Genomic DNA, 17,882 nt, shown 5'->3' with positions numbered 1-17,882 from the left:
CCAACGCAAGAATGGCCGAGTGACGCCGTTCACAATCACCTACTCATCCCACCTGTTCGCACCCGATAAGGCGTACGCACGGTGCAGCTGCAATCGCGTGCATCCATCATGCCACCTCTCCGCACCTGGGCAGTCGCACCCCGCACCCCTTCAACGTTGCAATCGGCAACCGTGCTAATGAGTAAGCTATCGCTGCTCGGCAAGTTGATCACTCCCTCGATAAGTCGTCTGATACGACCTTCGTGCTCGTAGCCGTGCCCATTGGTGGGATGCAGAAAGACCGCACCGTCGTCGAGGCTCTTTGCCGTGGATAGCCACGACGATATCGTCTCCTTCCCCATGAGTGCGACCTTTGATTACTACTTTGCGGATCTCCAACTCACAGTATCGAACCTATAGGAGGGGTACGCGGGGAGGAGTACAATGCGGCCGTATAAAGAGATATCGTCCTCCAGGCGGGAGTTTCGCACCGCACCAGCTCTGCAATGGCCCGGATAAATAATCTATTCACCCCGCGGCGGGCGCTTACGACCCTGGGTATCTCTGTCCTTGCGATAGCAGCTTCAGCCTCGGCCGATGTTGCCGGAGATCATGGCCCAGGAAGCACTGCGCCTGTTCGCCCCTTTCGTCTCGACCAGGTACAGCTCGGCGCTGGCTTGCTCCAGGAGAAACGTGATAGAATCAAGGAATTCGTGCAAGCATACGATGAGCGCCGCTTCCTGATTCTGTTCAACAATCAAGCCGGCCGACCAAATCCCGATGGCATTGAGGTTCCTGGCGGATGGGAAGACGGTGGGTTGCTCAGCGGACACTGGACTGGCCACTACTTGACAGCGCTCTCCCAAGCCTATGCCGATCAAGGGGAAGAGGTTTTCAAGACAAAGTTAGACTGGATGGTGAAGGAAATAGCCGCGTGTCAGGATGCCATCACTGCACGTATGCACCAGAGCAACAACACCGAACAAACAAATACAACCGCCAGTGCTCCCGATTGGATTCCAACGCACCCTGGTTATGTTGGAGCTTTACCTGAAGATACAGTGCTGCGGCTCGGTCCTCCACGCTGGGCTATCTACGGAAGCGACCTCTCGAAGAACACTTGGGCATCGTGGTAAGTTGTGGACGTACAAGACGTACCTATTGTCATGTCGGGGACTTGTTGCTGACTTCGTACCACTCCTCTAGGTATACACAGCACAAGATTATACGAGGTCTATTAGATGCATACTACAACACCAATAACACACAGGCACTCGACGTGGTGGTGAAGATGGCCAACTGGGCGTATCTAGCACTCACCATCGGAGATAAGAGACAGCCCGGTTATACTGGCAATCTGACTAGGTCGGACCTCAACTACATGTGGGATCTGTACATTGCTGGCGAATTTGGTGGCGCCAACGAGGTGTTCCCAGAGATATATCAGCTGACTGGCGACGAGCGGCACTTGTACACTGCCAAAGCGTTTGATAACCGAGAATCCCTGTTTGGTGCAGCCGTCCAAGACAACGACATACTTGTAGTCCCGGCTGACAAGATTCCCGGACGACGCCGTGCCCAACGATTGCACGCCAACACGCACGTCCCTCAATTCATTGGCTATATGAGCGTCTTCGAGCACGGCGGCGGGCAAGAGTACTTTGACGCCGCAAAGAACTTCTACGGCTGGGTGCACCCGCACCGCCACTTTGCCCATGGCGGTACGGGAGGCAACTATCCAGGCTCCAACGACAACCCCGAACTGTTCCAGAACAGAGACAACATTGTCAACGCCATTGCTGACAACGGCGCCGAGACGTGTACTACATACAACTTGCTCAAATTGGCTCGCTACTTGTTCCTGCACGAGCACAACGCCACGTATATGGACAACTACGAGCGCGGCTTGTTCAACATGATCGCCGGCTCACGTGCAGACGAAAGCAGTACCGAGAGTCCAATGCTTACCTACTTCCAACCGCTGACCCCAGGTTCAAGCCGCGAGTATGAAAACACAGGCACTTGCTGCGGAGGCACCGGTATGGAAAGCCACACAAAGTACCAGGAAACTGTGTACCTACGCTCGGCCGATGGGTCCACGCTCTGGGTCAATCTTTATGTTCCCTCCACCTTGACGTGGGCAGATAAAGGGTTTGTAGTCAAGCAAGAGACAAGGTTCCCGCGCAGCGACACCGTCAAGTTTACCGTCTCTGGCGATGGGCCATTGGACATCAATCTGCGCGTACCAGCCTGGATCCGTAAGGGCTTCCAAGTCAAAGTCAACAATGCGGTCTCGGATGCCACCGCCACACCAGGTTCATATCTCACCATCAGCCGCACATGGGCTGCGGGTGACGTCGTCGAGGTCACCATGCCCTTCACGCTACGCATCGAACGCGCGCTCGACCGCCCAGACACCCAGGCCCTGCTATGGGGTCCCGTTCTCCTTCAGACGATAGGCACACCCGCGGGCGGTCAAACATACCATCAGCTCTCGCTGTACCGGCATCTCAAGCTCGATGGCGACTACGCGCGGGCAGCTGCCGTGAAGACTTCACCGGCTGGCGATTCTATCTTTAGCTTCGCCGGTAGCAATGGCAACTTGACGGCGCGCCCGTACTACATTGGCGACACCCAAGCCGCGTCTGCGTATTTTCGCCGTGTAGAGCCCAGCGTTGTATTTGGGTCTGTCGACACCAAGATCGCCAACCGCAAACGCAATGATGGTTTGCCGCGGTATGATGTTCCTGTCGCGAACATCACATCGCCTGGAAATGATGGGCCAACTTTCCTGGACATCGTCTGGGATTCTGCACCGTTCAAGACCCACAGTGCTTTTGTAGGAACAGTTCAAAATGTTGTTAAGGCATTTGTGGCGGATGGTGTGTATACTCAGGCTGAGGCAGATCGCATTGTAAAGAGTGCGAAGGATGCAAAGTCGCAGCTGGAGGCATGAGAGAGGTTTTCGCGCCGTCTGGCTCAGTCATTCTAGATATGATCATGGCACTAACTAATCATGAATAGAAAACCATTGTGCAATCCTCGAAGTGCATGATGTTGGGTTCAATCCGTCAGACTCCATTTCATTTCGGCCTCGGTCCTAGATCTTCCGTTATATGAGCAGGGGCAGTCCATGGCGCTAAGTGCGGCGCACCAGACCGTAACAAGCAATTTATGGGTCTGACGTTCACAGCATCCGGTTTAGCTGCTGTCAATTCCAAACGGCTGTCATCCCTGTCAGAACGGAACGGGCGCACGCGAACGTCTCGAAACGCCCAGCAGTGGCTGCAGCATGAGCGTCACTCGATCTGGGCTTGCGCTATTACCCTGAAACAATTGCATTGCTGTTTCGTTCCCGGGTTATTGGTCCTGCAAGGATGTCCCGTAGGTAACGAAATGGAGGGGAATACTGTATGTACCCAGGCACCGCCGCGATATCATCGTCTTTCCTCCATCCCACTTACCAAAGACTTTCGTTCGTGCGTCGTTCTTTCTTACCATCACATTCTTTACAGCTGGTTCCTGTCATTCCTTTCACAATGTTCGCCAAAGCCGCCTTCTTCAACGCGCTGGTCAGCGCCGTATCCGCAGGTATGTTGACTGAAACGTGCAATATCACCAATGCTGACCTTGGTACAGAGATTCTCTGGGATGGACGCTTCAACGACCTGACATCGAGCGCTGATCTCGAGAAGTGGTCTTTTTCCAACCCGGTCGGTCCTTACCAGTACTACATCCACGGCTCCGGCGACGTGACCGACTACGTCAACCTCGACAGCACCTTTAAGAACCCCGCCGATACGGGTTCAAAGCAGGGTGTCAAGATCACCATCGATGAGACGGCCAAGTGGAACGGGCAGACCATGCTGAGGACGGAATTAATACCTCAGACCAGCGCCGCTATTAACAAGGGCAAGGTCTACTACCACTTCTCTATCAAGACTGCTGCCGAGAACGCCCCAACTGCCACCAACGAGCACCAAATCGCTTTCTTCGAGAGCCACTTCACGGAATTGAAATACGGCGCGAATGGGGGCAGCAGCACCAATCTACAGTGGCACGTCGGCGGCGTGTCTAAGTGGGATGTTGAGCTCGTCGCAGACGAATGGCACAACGTTGCCTACGAGATCGACTTCGATGCTGGCTCGGTGTCGTTCTACCACTCGACTGGCAGCGATGCGCTCACCAAGACCGCTGGTCCGTTCGATGCGAGCACCTCGTCTAACGGTGCTGACTGGCATCTTGGTGTTCTTCGTCTTCCTGGTAGCAACGATGCTGATGGTGCCGAGGACTGGTTCTTCAGCGGTGTTTACGTTGAGAGTGGAGAGCTGACCACCTCGATCGCAAGCGCTGGAGGATCGAGCGACGATAGCTCTTCGGCACCTGCTTCAAGCGCTACTCCCGCCTCAAGCGCCGCCCCTGTGTCCAGTGCTGCTCCTGCTTCCAGCGCTGCGCCTGTTTCCAGTGCTGCTCCCGTCTCGAGCGCTGCCCCTGCTTCCAGTGCTGCTCCTGTATCCAGCGCGGCTCCTGTGTCTAGCGCCGCTGCCAGTTCTTCCGCTGTCGCTGCCTCTTCCACTGTAGTCGCAGATGTTCAGACTTCAGCTCCTTCGTCTGCCGCCGCTTCCACCGCAGCTGCTCCTACTACCCTCGCAACTGTAGCTGCGTCGCCAACGTCAGCGGCTCCCAGCGCCTCGTCTGCCGCCTCATCCGACGCTGCTCTTCCCGACGAGTTCACCATTCAGGAGTTCGTTGCGTGGCTCAAGGCTGAGACCGGGTCTAACTAAGCAGGTCTAGGGCGGACTAGGCAAACATTCTGTTCTTGTAGATACACTTTGCCTTTTTTCTTCACGTGCACTTCTTGTACATTTATCATTGAAATACATGTTACCCTTCCATATCCGGAAACTTGTCCATGTGATGTATGCTCAGATGGATTCTCTGCCGTGCATGCGGTCGACTAAGTCTTGCTCAACTTCTGATCCATCGTTCGACACCCAATATAGAGCCAGATGTCAGCTTGTGTCCAGCCGTTATCCGCCTTCGCGCGAACCAGGCCTTACTCAACTATGAAGGAGTTCGTATTTAGTAAGTCACCACCCTCGCCAGTCTTAAGGTAGCCAATGGTGACTCGTTGAATACGCGCTCCTTCGTACAGCAACGCAGATTAGCGCGCATAATCACCAACATCGCAAGAACGGGAATAAACATTCCGTCTATTGCCCTATTAGATGAAAGTTCCAAAGGACCACATCCGACGTGTGCGCTATACACGGATACTACGGGCGCTCGGCCATTGGTGGGAACCCGTCCTCCTCCACTGCGGGCCCGCGGTTGTTTCAATTGTTTCATGCGCGAAAACATGCGCACCACTTTCGTTAGATTTCATGACTCTCAGAATTGGCCGTTGGCACGGCGTAGAATAGTAGTAGTAGTTCGCGCCAAGTTATATAAAGGTATTGGGCGCGCTGATTGCTTGCCATCGCTTTCGTTATATACTCTTCCGTCATTCGTTTCCATTCGCTTTCAAGTCTATCCTTTTCATCTTCGCAATATTTGTAGACAGATCGACCATGCGCTTCACTTCGATTATCCCGGCTTTGGCACTGACTCTCGGCGCGGCCGCAGACCAGGAGTGGCATTTTGGTGATGTCGTATATATGGGACCAACCAGCGGTTCAAACTACATCAAGAAGGTCACCTACTCTGTCACCGCGCCTCCCGTGCCCACAGACTTCTCCCAAAGCGACTGCTGGGCCAGCATCTGGATTGGTATTTCAGCCTCGCAGAGCGACAACAGCGTCCCGCTCATGCAGCCCATCTTCAACTGGGCTCCAGATAATGCGGCTCAAGGGTGTCCGGCTGCGAATAACGCGTGGTGCGTAGCAGCGTCGACCTTGTTGCCAGACGGCCAAACGGACGAGCCGTATGTTGCGGTTGCCAACAATCAGCAAGTGGATTTCGAAATCAACACTGTCTCGTCTGGAACTGTGTCGCAGAACGTGTCCATCGACGGCAACGTCATCTCTTCCATCACAAACAAGAACATCGGCAAAAACCCCACCTACTTCATCGCCGCAGACGAGTGCTTCACTGGCAAGTGCGGAACTCTTGCTTCATACAGTATGTCTCCATCTCTTCTTGCAACCGTGTGCGCCGCGATTGTAGACTGACCCATGAACAGCCTGGGAGAACGTCGTTATCACCCTCGCCACGGCAGACAAGAATTTTGGTGCCACCCTGAGCATGGATGGGGCGTCGTCGAAGGGATTCACAACGTCAGACAACGGACTTACCTGGAAGGGTGCCATCACCTTCAACAAGGACGTGTTCGCTTGAATGACCCATGGATAACGAGGTCCAATTCTTGTATATATTACACTTTGTTACATTCTATGCAGATATGAAAGAAAGATGGCCACCGCGCCTTTATTTCGAGGCTACACTCGCCATCCACGCCGCTGCTTCGGTAGTCATGCCATTGAGTCCGTACACCATGTGCGGAGGAAGCTATGTAACGCATTAGCTTTGATACTTTGTTCAATGATACGATTAACTCACAATCATCCACCTCCGAATCTTTCCCTGCGCGATATCCTTCGCGATCCACGGCAACGCAGCAGGCAATTCGGTAAGCAATAATCCAGGTATCGAAGCAACCTCTTTGAGCTGGTCCTCATTCGTTGCGACGTCCTTGAGCGAGGCGAACGAGTCCTTGAGCTGGGACACTACTTCGCCTACGCTGTTGGGCAAGTCAATCCCTGAGGTGAGCGTCGTGGTGCATACCACATCTGGGGCTGTTGTATTTTCTACGCAGTAGTTTTTCAGGGTGATACCCTCTGGAACGGGTTGCACGTCGTCCATGAGGATTTCCTCCGAGCCGAACACGACGAGCGCTTTGATTTGCTTGCGTGCTGTATCGCTTACTCGGTTGACGCATTTGTACGCGACAAGACTGCCTTGACTGTTCCAACGGATGTAAGCATGTGATTTCGAAAGCCCTTACGCGGTAGCCAGTATAGAACATACCTGTAACCCGACACGAAGATCTTCGAATCCGGACACTTAGCCGCATACTGTTCAATCGTCCTTGCGCAAGAGTCTGCTCCGGTGTCGCTCCCACCAATATGGTAATCAACCAAGTTCGCAGGATAGTCTTCGCGGTGAATGCCTTGGACATCGAGGTCACCATTGAACGTATCAAGAAGTTCGTTGCGAAAGCGTGCGCCCCAAAATACACCGATATTCCCCGGCGCGAACGTTTCGCGACCGATCATAATGGCTGAAGACGCGCAGTTCCTGGAGCCGGCTATGACGTCGTCCATGTGGGTGGAGGTGTCGGAACCATAGTCGAGCCGGCGGACTGGTGTTGCGGCTACTAGCTGTGAGAGCAAAACGGCAGATACTAAATTCCTCATTGTTGCGGTGTAGGAAAGAAAGGCGCATCCAAAGCTCCCGTGCCACATAATGATTGCATTCTATCTGTAATATATAATGAAAAAGCTCAACTACTTTTTGCGCCCCCATTTGTCGGGGCCGTAACGAGTGCCGGCGGATGAGCGAAGGAGTTAGCGCGTCCTCAAAGAGGAAACCATCATCACCGGCGGATCCTGCGCGAATGGGAACTGTTCGTTTTGGGCGACGGGCAAAGGGCCTAACGATGTTTCGCTGACGACGTTTGTTTAGTTCCCATCTAGTCGATCTTACGGTCTTCATGTTTCAAAAGGCATCTTTCATAGTATGAAAATGTGGCTTTTCTGCCGTGATAGTATGGAAACAGCTAATGCTATTCCAACTGGGGCGGCTTCTATACCATAGGTACTATTAAAGATGATAAGGGTCTATGATATGATAGCTGTTCGCCAAGGTTGCTGAGTATCAATTTTCCATATTGTTATAGACAGCTTAAAACCATACTACTTTGATCCATAACTTGGTCTATAGGGGTAAAGCTACCCTATCTGTGGTGTTTGCAAACAGGCAAGGATTTTGAATTCACTATCATTGCATATCGATCTTGAATATAATCATTGTAATAACGAAGTGCCTGTTCTTGTGTAAGAGGTCTAGTCTTGAATAACCTACTCTATAAGAGAGCGTGACTGTCTACTGTATCAAGAACCTCGAACATGGCACGAACCTTCTCACGAGCCATGTGCCTCATGTAAACCCTGACTTTGATCTGAAACGTACGAGTTGCACATACCCGCAATCATATAACCCTTGTTCCATAACCGTATTCATCTCCCAGAGAGCAAGATGCTGGCCAAAGTCTTCAACCGCGGGAAAAGGACATGTACATGACCCAGAGCGCCATGCACAGGAAGAAGATACTGCCCAAACCCTTCATCCACTTCTGTTTACTCGCTGTTCGAAGCTCCGCCTTCTTTTTGGCCTCCTGAGCCTTCTTCGCATTCTCCTTCTTGCGTTTGTTCGCGGAGGTGTTCTTGCGAGGGACTACGATACTGCCTGGCGGAGCAAGCCGGATCGTGGTGGTTGCGGTAGCTTTCGTTGGTGCGTGGCCTTTGGCATCTGTCTCATGGATAACAGCGAAATCGACAACGGCGATATGCTCAATTTCGGCAGAGCTGGGTTGGACTTGGTCAGGGTTGACCAGGCCGACTTCGGATGCGACAGCCGGAACTGTGAGACCAGCAGTGATATTGGTCGGGGCAGTGGTGGGAGTGGCAGTGCTACCGGATGCCTCAGCCTCAGTAGCCGCGGTGCCCTTCATAGCTTCGCTGTCGCCTTGGCTCGATTTGTCCTGCAAGACCTTGCCCTTCTTGATCTTCTGCCTGAGCTTCTTGGCAGCCTTCTTGGTCTTCTTCTGCGCTTCATAGTCCAGGGCTGCGTCCTCCATCTTGGGTCTCTTGGCTGGCTCAGCTGGAGCGGACTTAGGCTCCTCCGTAGTCGCAGACTTGCTGTTCGTCTCATACTCCTTGTTGTTGGTGCCATTCTTCGCACCGGTGGTCTCCCAAAGTCCACTCCCAGTGTCGATGGTGGTGGTCTCGAATGAGACCTCGTTTGTGAGCGCCATCTTGCGCATCATCTTCGAGGAGTACTTGGAGTGCTTGGTGGACTCAACGGGGATGTCAGTAGGAAGCTGAGGAGCCTCGGCGTCAAGGCTGGCGAAGAAGTTGGAAGACATGGCGAATTTATTGGTGTGTTTGTCGATGATGGGTGTCTTGGTTGAGTATTGAGGGGCGAAGTGGCGAGTGAGTGTGCTTAAGAAAGGCGAGATTGAAATATGGTAGCCGATGGTGATTGTGCGTGAGTAAACCTGAGGAGTGCAGGAGATTAAGCGCGTTGGGTGCTGAAGTGTGCTGACAGGAGGGCAGGAGAGTGTTTATATACGTGTCGGAAAGTTTGCAATTAGCGCGGTGAATGGTGAAAGGGAGAATCGTTTCCGGTCAAAGTGGAAACTTCGAGCCGTGAACGCAGGTCAACGTGAGGTGCGTTAATAAGCCGCGAGAATATTTGCTTTCACGGTGCCTACACGATCTCGTGATCTCCACTTAAAGGTAGCTTCATTTGGGTTGAATTAGCTGTCTCTCCAATGCGGAGCAGGTGTCTGCTATTTGGAGTGTACGGGTTGAACAAGATGTCGATTCGCATGGGTCAACTCCGATTGGCAACTCAAGGGAACGGCAACTGGAGCACGCACAGATGTTGCGCGTTTTATGTGAGCCAGCAAACATACGGCAAGTCACTTGATCTGCAAACATCAAAAACAAAGACACTTTCTACACTGTGGTGAGTTCGCAAACTTGCAACATAATTTCACCCGCAGTTACATTTGTGAGTATGGTCAAGTGGTTGAATTTCGGATATTGCTATCGTAATCTATATTTGTGAAGCTATACCAGTCACTAAAGAAGAGATCCATGTTTTAATGCCCTTCTAGAAAACTCCAAGCGCCTTGCTATGCATGCCAGAGAATGCTTCAGCACCAGCCCACGCTTATTACGCTCAAACAGAAAAGAACCAGGGGATGTACGACGGGTTGAGCGCCGTCCAACAGAACGGAATACCCTGCTCAGTGCACATCCCATCCTCCTCGATCTTGCGTGCGTCGTTCTTCGCGCCCAGATTGCTCATCGCTTCCAGGTACTTGTCCGCGGCATTATGAACCTCCTTCTCAGCGAAACGAGCAAGGAACTCAGTTCCAGAGTATGCGTGTGCCAGCGTACGCGGCGGGTCCATAGTCCGGTACCGCGGGCGGTTGAAACTCGCCAGGAACCCAATGTACGTGATCGACGCAGTGGCGTTAGGCAAGAACGGGACGATGGACTCGACGCCCTTGGCTTCAGGAACGGGTTTGTACAGACCTCCGGGGTGGAACGGTAGTGTGAGGGAAGAGCGTACTGGGTCACCCGCGTTGAGCGAGTGGTGCGCTACTTGCAGCCAGGCATTGTGCGTGAGGACATCAATGAGGATCTTCTTGGTCGCTTTCTCAGGGAAAGAGGCAACGGGTGTCAGGCCCTGTCCTTCGACCTCTGGACCAGTCGGTCCACGGCGAACTTCCTTGAACCAGGCGCAGACTTCGTGGTCAGCGGCAACGTCGTGGTCAGACTTGTAGTATGTGTCGATGAAGGAGGTGAAGAACTCGCGTTGGATGCGCACGATCTCGGAGGAGTCGTCCCAGAAGGGGAACTGTTTGAAGGGGGATTTTCCGGACTCGTCGACGAGACCGCGTGCTTGAAGGTCGGTTTGCAGATAGTTGGGCTCGAAGGCGCCGAACGTGGGCCAGTGCTTGGTGACGAAGTTGCGGCAGCCTATTTGACTGATATGAAAATTCTCGTCCCAGTGGCCCATCGGATTGAAGCAAAGCGCTTCACCGACAGGTCGCGAAGAATATGCCTGATAATTGAGCCGATCCAGCACCGCCATGACAGGATGCTTATCACTCAGCGTGCGCATAGCCGCCTCATGGAGTGCTTCTCCCACGTTATGTGTAGCCGTGAGATGGTAGATCTGATTGTGGAACTGGTCCGCAACATTGAACATGATCTTGGCAAGAAGCCAGTCATTGTCTTCATCGAGCGGTGTGTAGGTGAGATTCGCTCCGACATTAGTGCGGATGCCTAGTGGAAGCAGATCATTTTTGTCATCGAGGTAGAAGAGTGCGGATGCTGGAGGTCCGTATTTGTCGTTGAATTGCGAGGGGACGTAGGTAGATTGATCGGCTTGGTAGGTGTCTGCGCGAAGTTAGCAGGGTCATAGTTTGGGAGATGGGAAGAATTACGATCAACGGCGAACAGACGATTAACAGAGAGGAGCTCGGCGACTGTGGAACCCGCAATCTTCTTCGCCTCCTCATCAGAGATATCGATGAGCTTTGCGTCCTTGTCAGTCGCCTTGTACAGCGAGTAAGGGCGGACCAGGCGCTCTCCGCCGAAGAAGGAGTCAAGGGTGTAATTAGTCAAAGAACCGAGAGCAGGTTTCAACGGCGATGCATTGAGCCACTGGTCCTTGTAAAGAACCGTTGCGTAGTCATCTAGGGTTTTGAGGGTGCCGTTGTTCTTACAAGACACGTCAGTGACTGCAAGATGTTTCGAACTGAAGGGTTCTTACCGCAATAATTGCCTGCTTGATCTGCGCAATATCCTTCTGAATGTCGGCCGTGATGATGTTGCGGTCAACCTGCCACTGGTCCCAAGCCAGCGCTACGCGCTCTTCGCCAATCTTGCCCATGGGAAATGCGGCTGCATTGCCGATCTGAGAGACGTTGTAGAGGAAGTTGTCGTGTCGGTACGCAACCTCCTTCTTACGGGCTGCTGGGTCAACGTCTCGCTGAGAGATGGTCACGGTCGTGGTTGCATTGCTGTCACTTTGACGTGTGTTGAGCACCGCCGCATTGATCGAAGTGCTGCAGGCCAAGAGCAAGGAGATAAAAGCAAGCCGAGGCATGGCGGCTGGTCAAGAGGCAGAAATGAGTGACGATAGAATAGGGCAAGTACAGCAGGCACAAGAGTGTAGAGTTTTATATCAAGTAGTCAACGCAAGCAGTCAAGGCAGGTACGGGCACTAGCGGCTTGAGGCCCGTGAGCATATCGGAAGTCGGAAATGCGAATGTTTGTATCACGCATCTTGGCTGGGCACAGTTGAGTGAAGTTGTCTAGCAAAGGCATTTTGCCGTGCTCTCGAATTCGAAAGTGGTTAGCGGTGACAAGCTCGAATTGTGCACAGCTAAGTACGCCGTAGGGAAGTCGGAGTTGGAAATTTTCACTTGGGGTAATTATTGCTTGGTGACTCCTACTACTCGCCCGAGTGGCCTTCTTCTCGTCCGCGTGCGCTGGCATGCGTTCGCTCTAAGCTTGGTGTGAATGATTCGTCTTGGGGGCGAACCGTTTACCCCAGGTGCCGCCTTGGTGCGCACTTGCAGACACTACACTGCGACGACATTATGCAGCAATCGGCTGTGTACTCCATCCCCGCTTGCCGCAAGCCTAGGGATATTACGTTCTGACAACGTTTGTATTGCTGCAGTAGACGCGGCTAATTGCGATGTGCCGTTGCGGTCCCGGCAGGGGTTCCGGGGTATGCGCAAGCCGCCGTTTGGCCAAAATCTCCGAGTTTCACGTCTCCTCGTGCCCCACGCTACAACTGAGCCCCATCCTTCCACCATTTTCCTAAATAGTCGCGGTTCTCTTAATTGAGCGTAAATGAGAAGGCAGATTCCCCTTTCAGGACTGTAGGTACGGGTTTGCCGATATGTAGCAGCCTAATTGGACATGTTGTGCTCCTCCTCACGAGTGTTAGAATAGAGCTAGGCCTATGCTTCACTGACGGATGGACTTCGTACCTTCCTCTCACTCTCCCAACACGTCGCCCACTCGAGAACGATGCCCCTGGGTGTGCCGGTAGATCCAGATGTGAAGGTCATGACGGCGGCGGCATCGGTGGGTGCGATTTTCGGAAGCCGAGTCGTTCGTGCTGGGAGGGCTGTAATGACTTCAAAGTCGACGACCAGGCTCGGGATCGTGTTATGTTCGCTGGTACGCTCATTGTTACAGGCGTCGACTAGGAGGACAGCCACATTGGAGGCGCTGAGAATGGCGGCCTGTCTTTGGCGTGGCAGCGCGATGCCGAGGTTCACAAAGGCGGCTCCTGCTCGCAAAACTGCCAGCATCGCCATGACAGCAACCCAGGACTTGTTAGAACACAACGCAATCACCTGCTACGGCCCCACGCCCCGTCTCCATAGATAGTTTGCGGGTCTTACAGACAAGCCATCTAACTGCGCCTAAGTCAGATCGCCATCGCCATCGCGCTTGCGCCTGTCGCAGGAACAGGCTACACAGTGTCTCGTCGACTCGCGGCGGCGCTTCTTCGTTCCATCGCGCACATGCTGTACATCTACCGGGCCCGCCATGCTGATTGTGTCAAGGTGCGTTCTTTGAGGTAGTGATTGCAACTGGATCACCGCTTGATGAAAGTGGGTTGTCAGGATCACCGCCCGGCCGTTCCAGGCGTGCTTGTCGCCGGTCGCCGTCTGAAGCGTGACAACAGGGAGTCCATCGACGGACAAGGGCGAAGCCGCGAAGGGACGGTTCTACGTGCTTTCTTCGTGTTGTCCAGAAAGATACCGACGCCGGTTTCGGCAGAGAAACTCAAGTGCACCGGCGAAGACAACCTCGCTGGCGCCCACTACACCGGCATGGCGAGCTATCACAACAGCCCAGGCGGCGCAGAATATATCCAGTTCAGCTGTAAGCGATGCTGCCTCTTCCAAATCGACGCTTATCGACCCATCTCTCCACGCTTCGAGTTTCCAAGGTTCGGGCCAGATCACGTGGGACGAGCGAGGTCTTTTGTATGCCATTTCTCACAATCTTGCAGCAGAAGCACCAAAATGTTGACCGTTATATTGTCTAACCGGCTCTACTTATCCTATCTGAGGATGCAGTAATGAGTGTCTAAAGTTCGCATCGATTTCGCACCTGCCTGATACCGCCTAACCTTTTCCCGTCGAATGTCACTGCCCGGTTGCTGAGGTGGTAAGACTCGCGTAGATTGGACGAACGAACCACAACAGCACACAAGAGCTGGTCTTGCTGTGCCAGTACTATTGTGTCGTCTGTTTCGATTTGTAGCAAGCGCTGCTCATACCGACGTCGGCTTGCCCCAATCGTTCTTCAGAAGTGGGGGCGAACTTGAATATTCATGACGCTACGTTCCTTCTCTTGCACAACAACGACAATGGCAGGAAAGCATTGCTTTACTGCTAAGCGACACGGTGTTGGAGAACACGATGGTCTTCGCACGAAGGTGGACTTATAAGCGTCATAGGGATGATCGCGATCGCAGAGTTTCGTCTGCAAACGCGCCGCCAACGAGCGGCTCTCTTGCGATCTGTTGCCGACAGCGTCAAGCCGTGGATAGTTTACACGGAAACACACCCCAAGACCACAGGTAGTGTCCCCGGAGTTAACGAATAGACTGACACTTTCGCACCTCGTTCCATCCAACTACATCAGCAAATTTTCCGATTCGTCCTAAATTCTGTAACTCTGATTACAACCCGTGGTGGGACGCGCAATCACGCCATATCGTGTAAAATGGCGTAGTGGACGTGACCCAAAAAGGTGCGCCACACCCATGACAATACCATTGAAATGGACACTATCACGATCCTATGAGCCAGTGTCGCAATGTGAAGTCGTTATGACGATTATGCTAATAAAGATGCTGGCGTCGTTTAGCCCTGTCCGGTCGTGCCTGGCGATCTTTATGCGACTGGATTGCGCGTGTTTAGCATTACAAGGATACGATGGTGAGTTAGGGCGAAGCGTGCGTTTGAGTCTTTGCAGCACTGATTCACCCCACGACCGGAGTCCGCCAGGGTTCTAGACCAAGCCACATGATAGCCCGCTCTGCGTAGCGAGTATCCCCCTGCAACCTTATCGTACCAGGTGCCCAAGACACAACCAAGCACTTATATATGCTTGACTCCACTTGACTTTGCATCCAAGCTTTCACGCAAATTCCCCACAAGCGATTCAGCCGATTTCCATTCAATCATGTCCGACCTCAAGTATGCGGACGAAAAAGCGCCGAATCAATTCGTCGATACGCCTGCAATCGATTCAGAAGAGGAGGGCTTGACCTTTGACGCTCTCGTCGCAAAGGATCATGGGCACGATATCAAGCTTCGCACAATGTCGTGGCAGAAGGCCGCTTGGCTGCTCGTGGGCGACCAGGTGTGTCTGGCAATCATGGCACAGAGTTGGAGCTTGAGCGTTCTTGGATGGGGACCTGGTATTATCACTATGCTGCTCGCCGGAACGTTCTTCTACTTCACGAGCATGACTATGTGGAAATTCATCATGAAGTAAGTACTGCATTGCTGCGGCGGACGAAACTTACACTTCTAGGCACCCACAGATCATGGATATCTGCGATTTTGGATATTATGTCTTCGGCAAGCAGCGATGGGCATATCATTTCACCGCGTTCATGCTGCTGGCAAACAATATCATGCTCATTGGTTTCCATATTCTCACTGGCGCCAAAGTCATCAACACGCTATCCGACCACTCCCTCTGCACTGTCTCGTTCTCCGTTATCGTGACGCTCATGGGCATCGTCGGGTCCCTCCCGCGTACGTTGAAGCATGTCTCCTTCATGTCCATGTTCTCAGCCGTCTGTATGGGCATCGCCATTCTACTTTTCCTTGTCTTCGCAGGAATCGAAGATGCACCTGGACTCGGATATCTTGGAGTTTATCCTGAAGCTGGACCCGTGAAGACCTACGCAATCCCGCCCTCCGGAACCACGTTCGTCGCTGCCATGAACGCCGTGTTGAACATTACGTTCCTCTGGGTACCACAGATCCTGTTCCCCAGCTTCATCGCCGAGATGGAGAAACCGCAGGACTTTCCCAAGAGTCTGGCTGTATTGACCGGCCTTTCCGCCTTTCTCTTCATCGTGCCTCCGGCGATCGGTTTCAGATATCTGGGTCAGTATGCTACCGCCCCAGCATTCGGTAGCCTGGGTGTTGTCGTGTACAAAAAAGCGTCTTTTGCTTTCGTCATCGTGCCAACGATCGTCATCGGTGTAAGTCGCCCGTCCCGATTTCATCAAACGTGTTCACTCACATTCTTAGGTCATCTACGCCAACGTCTCCGCCAAATATGTCTACAAGCACCTTATGCGCGGCTCCCACCATGAGCACTCTAACACTCTAATCGGCTGGGGCGCCTGGACCGCTGTCATGGCCGCTATCTGGTGGGTCGGCTTTATCTTCGCCTCTGTAATCCCTTCGATGGGCGACTTCCTATCTCTCCTTGGCGCAGCATTCGACTCTTTTTTCGGCTTCATCTACTTCGCTATCGCATACTGGCAAATGTACAAGCGCGATCTGTTTGGCGGGTTCTCAAGGAGTGTGAAGACGTCGTTCCATGCGGTTGTTATGCTGGTGGGATTGTTTTTGTTGGGGCCGGGGCTGTATGCGGCCTGTGATGCTATTGTGGCGGATTATAGTGGAAGTACGAGACCGGCTTTCTCGTGTGCGGATTTGAGTATTTGAAGGCGTGAGCGTAGTTTGGCTGTCTGGCAGTCCCATTGGAGCCTGAGAAGATCACGAAGCACTGGCTCGCAAAGACATCTACAAGAGGTTAGGCTGTGTCATGGGTGCAGCTAAGCATCGGGTACAGCCTTATCGAAACCAAGCACAAAAGATGGATGATCCCACCTAGCTATCTCTCCCATCAGCCTTTTCGTATTCATTCTTCGCTCTGAACAAGACATATCGAACATAACAACTAAACTTGGTAGCTTTCGCATAACCGAAGAAGAAGCTAAAGCAATGCAGTACTCGATCAGGAACCCCTTTACAGGTGTCAAATATAACGCAAATATACTATACGACGAGACTGCAGAAGAGATGGACAAGAAGATAGGCAGGGCGTGGGCGCTAGCGCTAGGGTGGGAACAGATGACAGGGTACCTCCCAACGATCCTTTATCGTATAATCCGAAAGCATTATCGCCCCGCGCAAGGCGTTTCCGCTACAGAGGCGCAAGAGAAGCTGAAAGATCAACTCAAGCTTCAGGAAGATTGCTTGATCGTCTCCTGGTCATACTCACCACTGGACTATGAAGCGACAACAAAGATTCTTTCGGGGAATAACAACCTGATTGCATCCAGAACGACCCCAAAGGAAACCTTTAAAATGTTTAATTTGCTATCTGTCATGGGAGCATATATGAACATGGAATGCCTATAACTTCAAGTCGCATACGCTACAGTGTTTCCTACCGTAAAAAGGACAGGGTGGCACGATGCAAGCTGCAGAAGCAGATCTTGTTCAATTTCTCGACAACAACCGCGCGCGATTCTTCTAGGGAAGTCTCATCAGATGTGGAATGGTAAGATACAGATTTATGGGGTTGTTTGTTGAAGATCATGATAAGGCATGATGGAACGTGGAGGGCCAGCTAGTAGCTTAATATAGGCATAATGCGCTGTAAATAGTTCATAGTCTCTACATACAAGTGTTATGGACCAGGCAAACATAGATACTACCTAGTGCGATTCTTCAACATGGTGGTCCCTTTCCTGCCTTGTTGGCCATATCATTGAGCAAGGCGAGAACTTATAGTACAACAGCAATAGAACCTCATCTTAGGTCCTATTCGAATTATGGAATCTCGCCCTGCGCAACTTCCGAATGTTCTCCGTTGCTAGACTTGTCACCACTTGGCTGGGACCGGAAAGAACGACAGCAGCGCCGCACTCAAATTACACTTATGTTTAAGCATGTGGAATGACAGATTCATTGTAGTTCTTTCATTCAATCGCATTGAACTTTGCCGTCAACGATTTGTGCCAAAGCACAGCCCCTCAATCTCCATCAGCTAGATATACCACATCCTAAGACGTATTGATACTTGCCAACAGAG

The 17,882-nt window shown here is 52.4% G+C and overlaps 7 protein-coding genes across 7 annotated transcripts; 4 read left to right on the top strand and 3 right to left on the bottom strand.

Annotated features, from left to right (window-relative positions):
* Positions 1-485: 485 nt before the first annotated feature.
* Positions 486-2,935, top strand: N0V89_006941 (uncharacterized protein; the record flags this gene model as incomplete). Its single annotated transcript, XM_056215707.1, has 2 exons — positions 486-1,111; positions 1,186-2,935. 2 exons carry the CDS (start codon positions 486-488, stop codon positions 2,933-2,935), a joined length of 2,376 nt encoding a protein of 791 aa, XP_056069954.1.
* A 583-nt stretch (positions 2,936-3,518) lies between these two features.
* On the top strand, positions 3,519-4,763 carry N0V89_006940 (uncharacterized protein; the record flags this gene model as incomplete). The annotated part of the gene is made up of 2 exons (XM_056215706.1): positions 3,519-3,570; positions 3,619-4,763. 2 exons carry the CDS (start codon positions 3,519-3,521, stop codon positions 4,761-4,763), a joined length of 1,197 nt encoding a protein of 398 aa, XP_056069953.1.
* Positions 4,764-5,549: 786 nt separating this feature from the next.
* On the top strand, positions 5,550-6,315 carry N0V89_006939 (uncharacterized protein; the record flags this gene model as incomplete). Its single annotated transcript, XM_056215705.1, has 2 exons — positions 5,550-6,099; positions 6,161-6,315. 2 exons carry the CDS (start codon positions 5,550-5,552, stop codon positions 6,313-6,315), a joined length of 705 nt encoding a protein of 234 aa, XP_056069952.1.
* A 90-nt stretch (positions 6,316-6,405) lies between these two features.
* N0V89_006938 (uncharacterized protein) lies at positions 6,406-7,301 on the bottom strand (the record flags this gene model as incomplete). Its single annotated transcript, XM_056215704.1, has 3 exons — positions 6,406-6,486; positions 6,538-6,931; positions 7,006-7,301. The coding sequence occupies 3 exons, from the start codon at positions 7,299-7,301 to the stop codon at positions 6,406-6,408; spliced, it is 771 nt and encodes a 256-aa protein (XP_056069951.1).
* A 950-nt stretch (positions 7,302-8,251) lies between these two features.
* N0V89_006937 (uncharacterized protein) lies at positions 8,252-9,124 on the bottom strand (the record flags this gene model as incomplete). Its single annotated transcript, XM_056215703.1, has 1 exon — positions 8,252-9,124. The coding sequence occupies one exon, from the start codon at positions 9,122-9,124 to the stop codon at positions 8,252-8,254; it is 873 nt and encodes a 290-aa protein (XP_056069950.1).
* Positions 9,125-9,945: 821 nt separating this feature from the next.
* Positions 9,946-11,886, bottom strand: N0V89_006936 (uncharacterized protein; the record flags this gene model as incomplete). The annotated part of the gene is made up of 3 exons (XM_056215702.1): positions 9,946-11,174; positions 11,222-11,498; positions 11,551-11,886. 3 exons carry the CDS (start codon positions 11,884-11,886, stop codon positions 9,946-9,948), a joined length of 1,842 nt encoding a protein of 613 aa, XP_056069949.1.
* Positions 11,887-14,999: 3,113 nt separating this feature from the next.
* Positions 15,000-17,206, top strand: N0V89_006935 (uncharacterized protein; the record flags this gene model as incomplete). Its single annotated transcript, XM_056215701.1, has 4 exons — positions 15,000-15,310; positions 15,354-16,035; positions 16,085-16,361; positions 16,677-17,206. The coding sequence occupies 4 exons, from the start codon at positions 15,000-15,002 to the stop codon at positions 17,204-17,206; spliced, it is 1,800 nt and encodes a 599-aa protein (XP_056069948.1).
* Positions 17,207-17,882: the final 676 nt, after the last annotated feature.

Source organism: Didymosphaeria variabile (genome assembly GCF_027946475.1).
Source record: "Didymosphaeria variabile strain IMI 356815 chromosome Unknown scaffold_5, whole genome shotgun sequence".
Lineage (NCBI taxonomy): Eukaryota > Fungi > Ascomycota > Dothideomycetes > Pleosporales > Didymosphaeriaceae > Didymosphaeria > Didymosphaeria variabile.
Note: the sequence above shows the minus strand (reverse complement) of the source record. Positions and strands in the feature narration are given on the sequence as shown.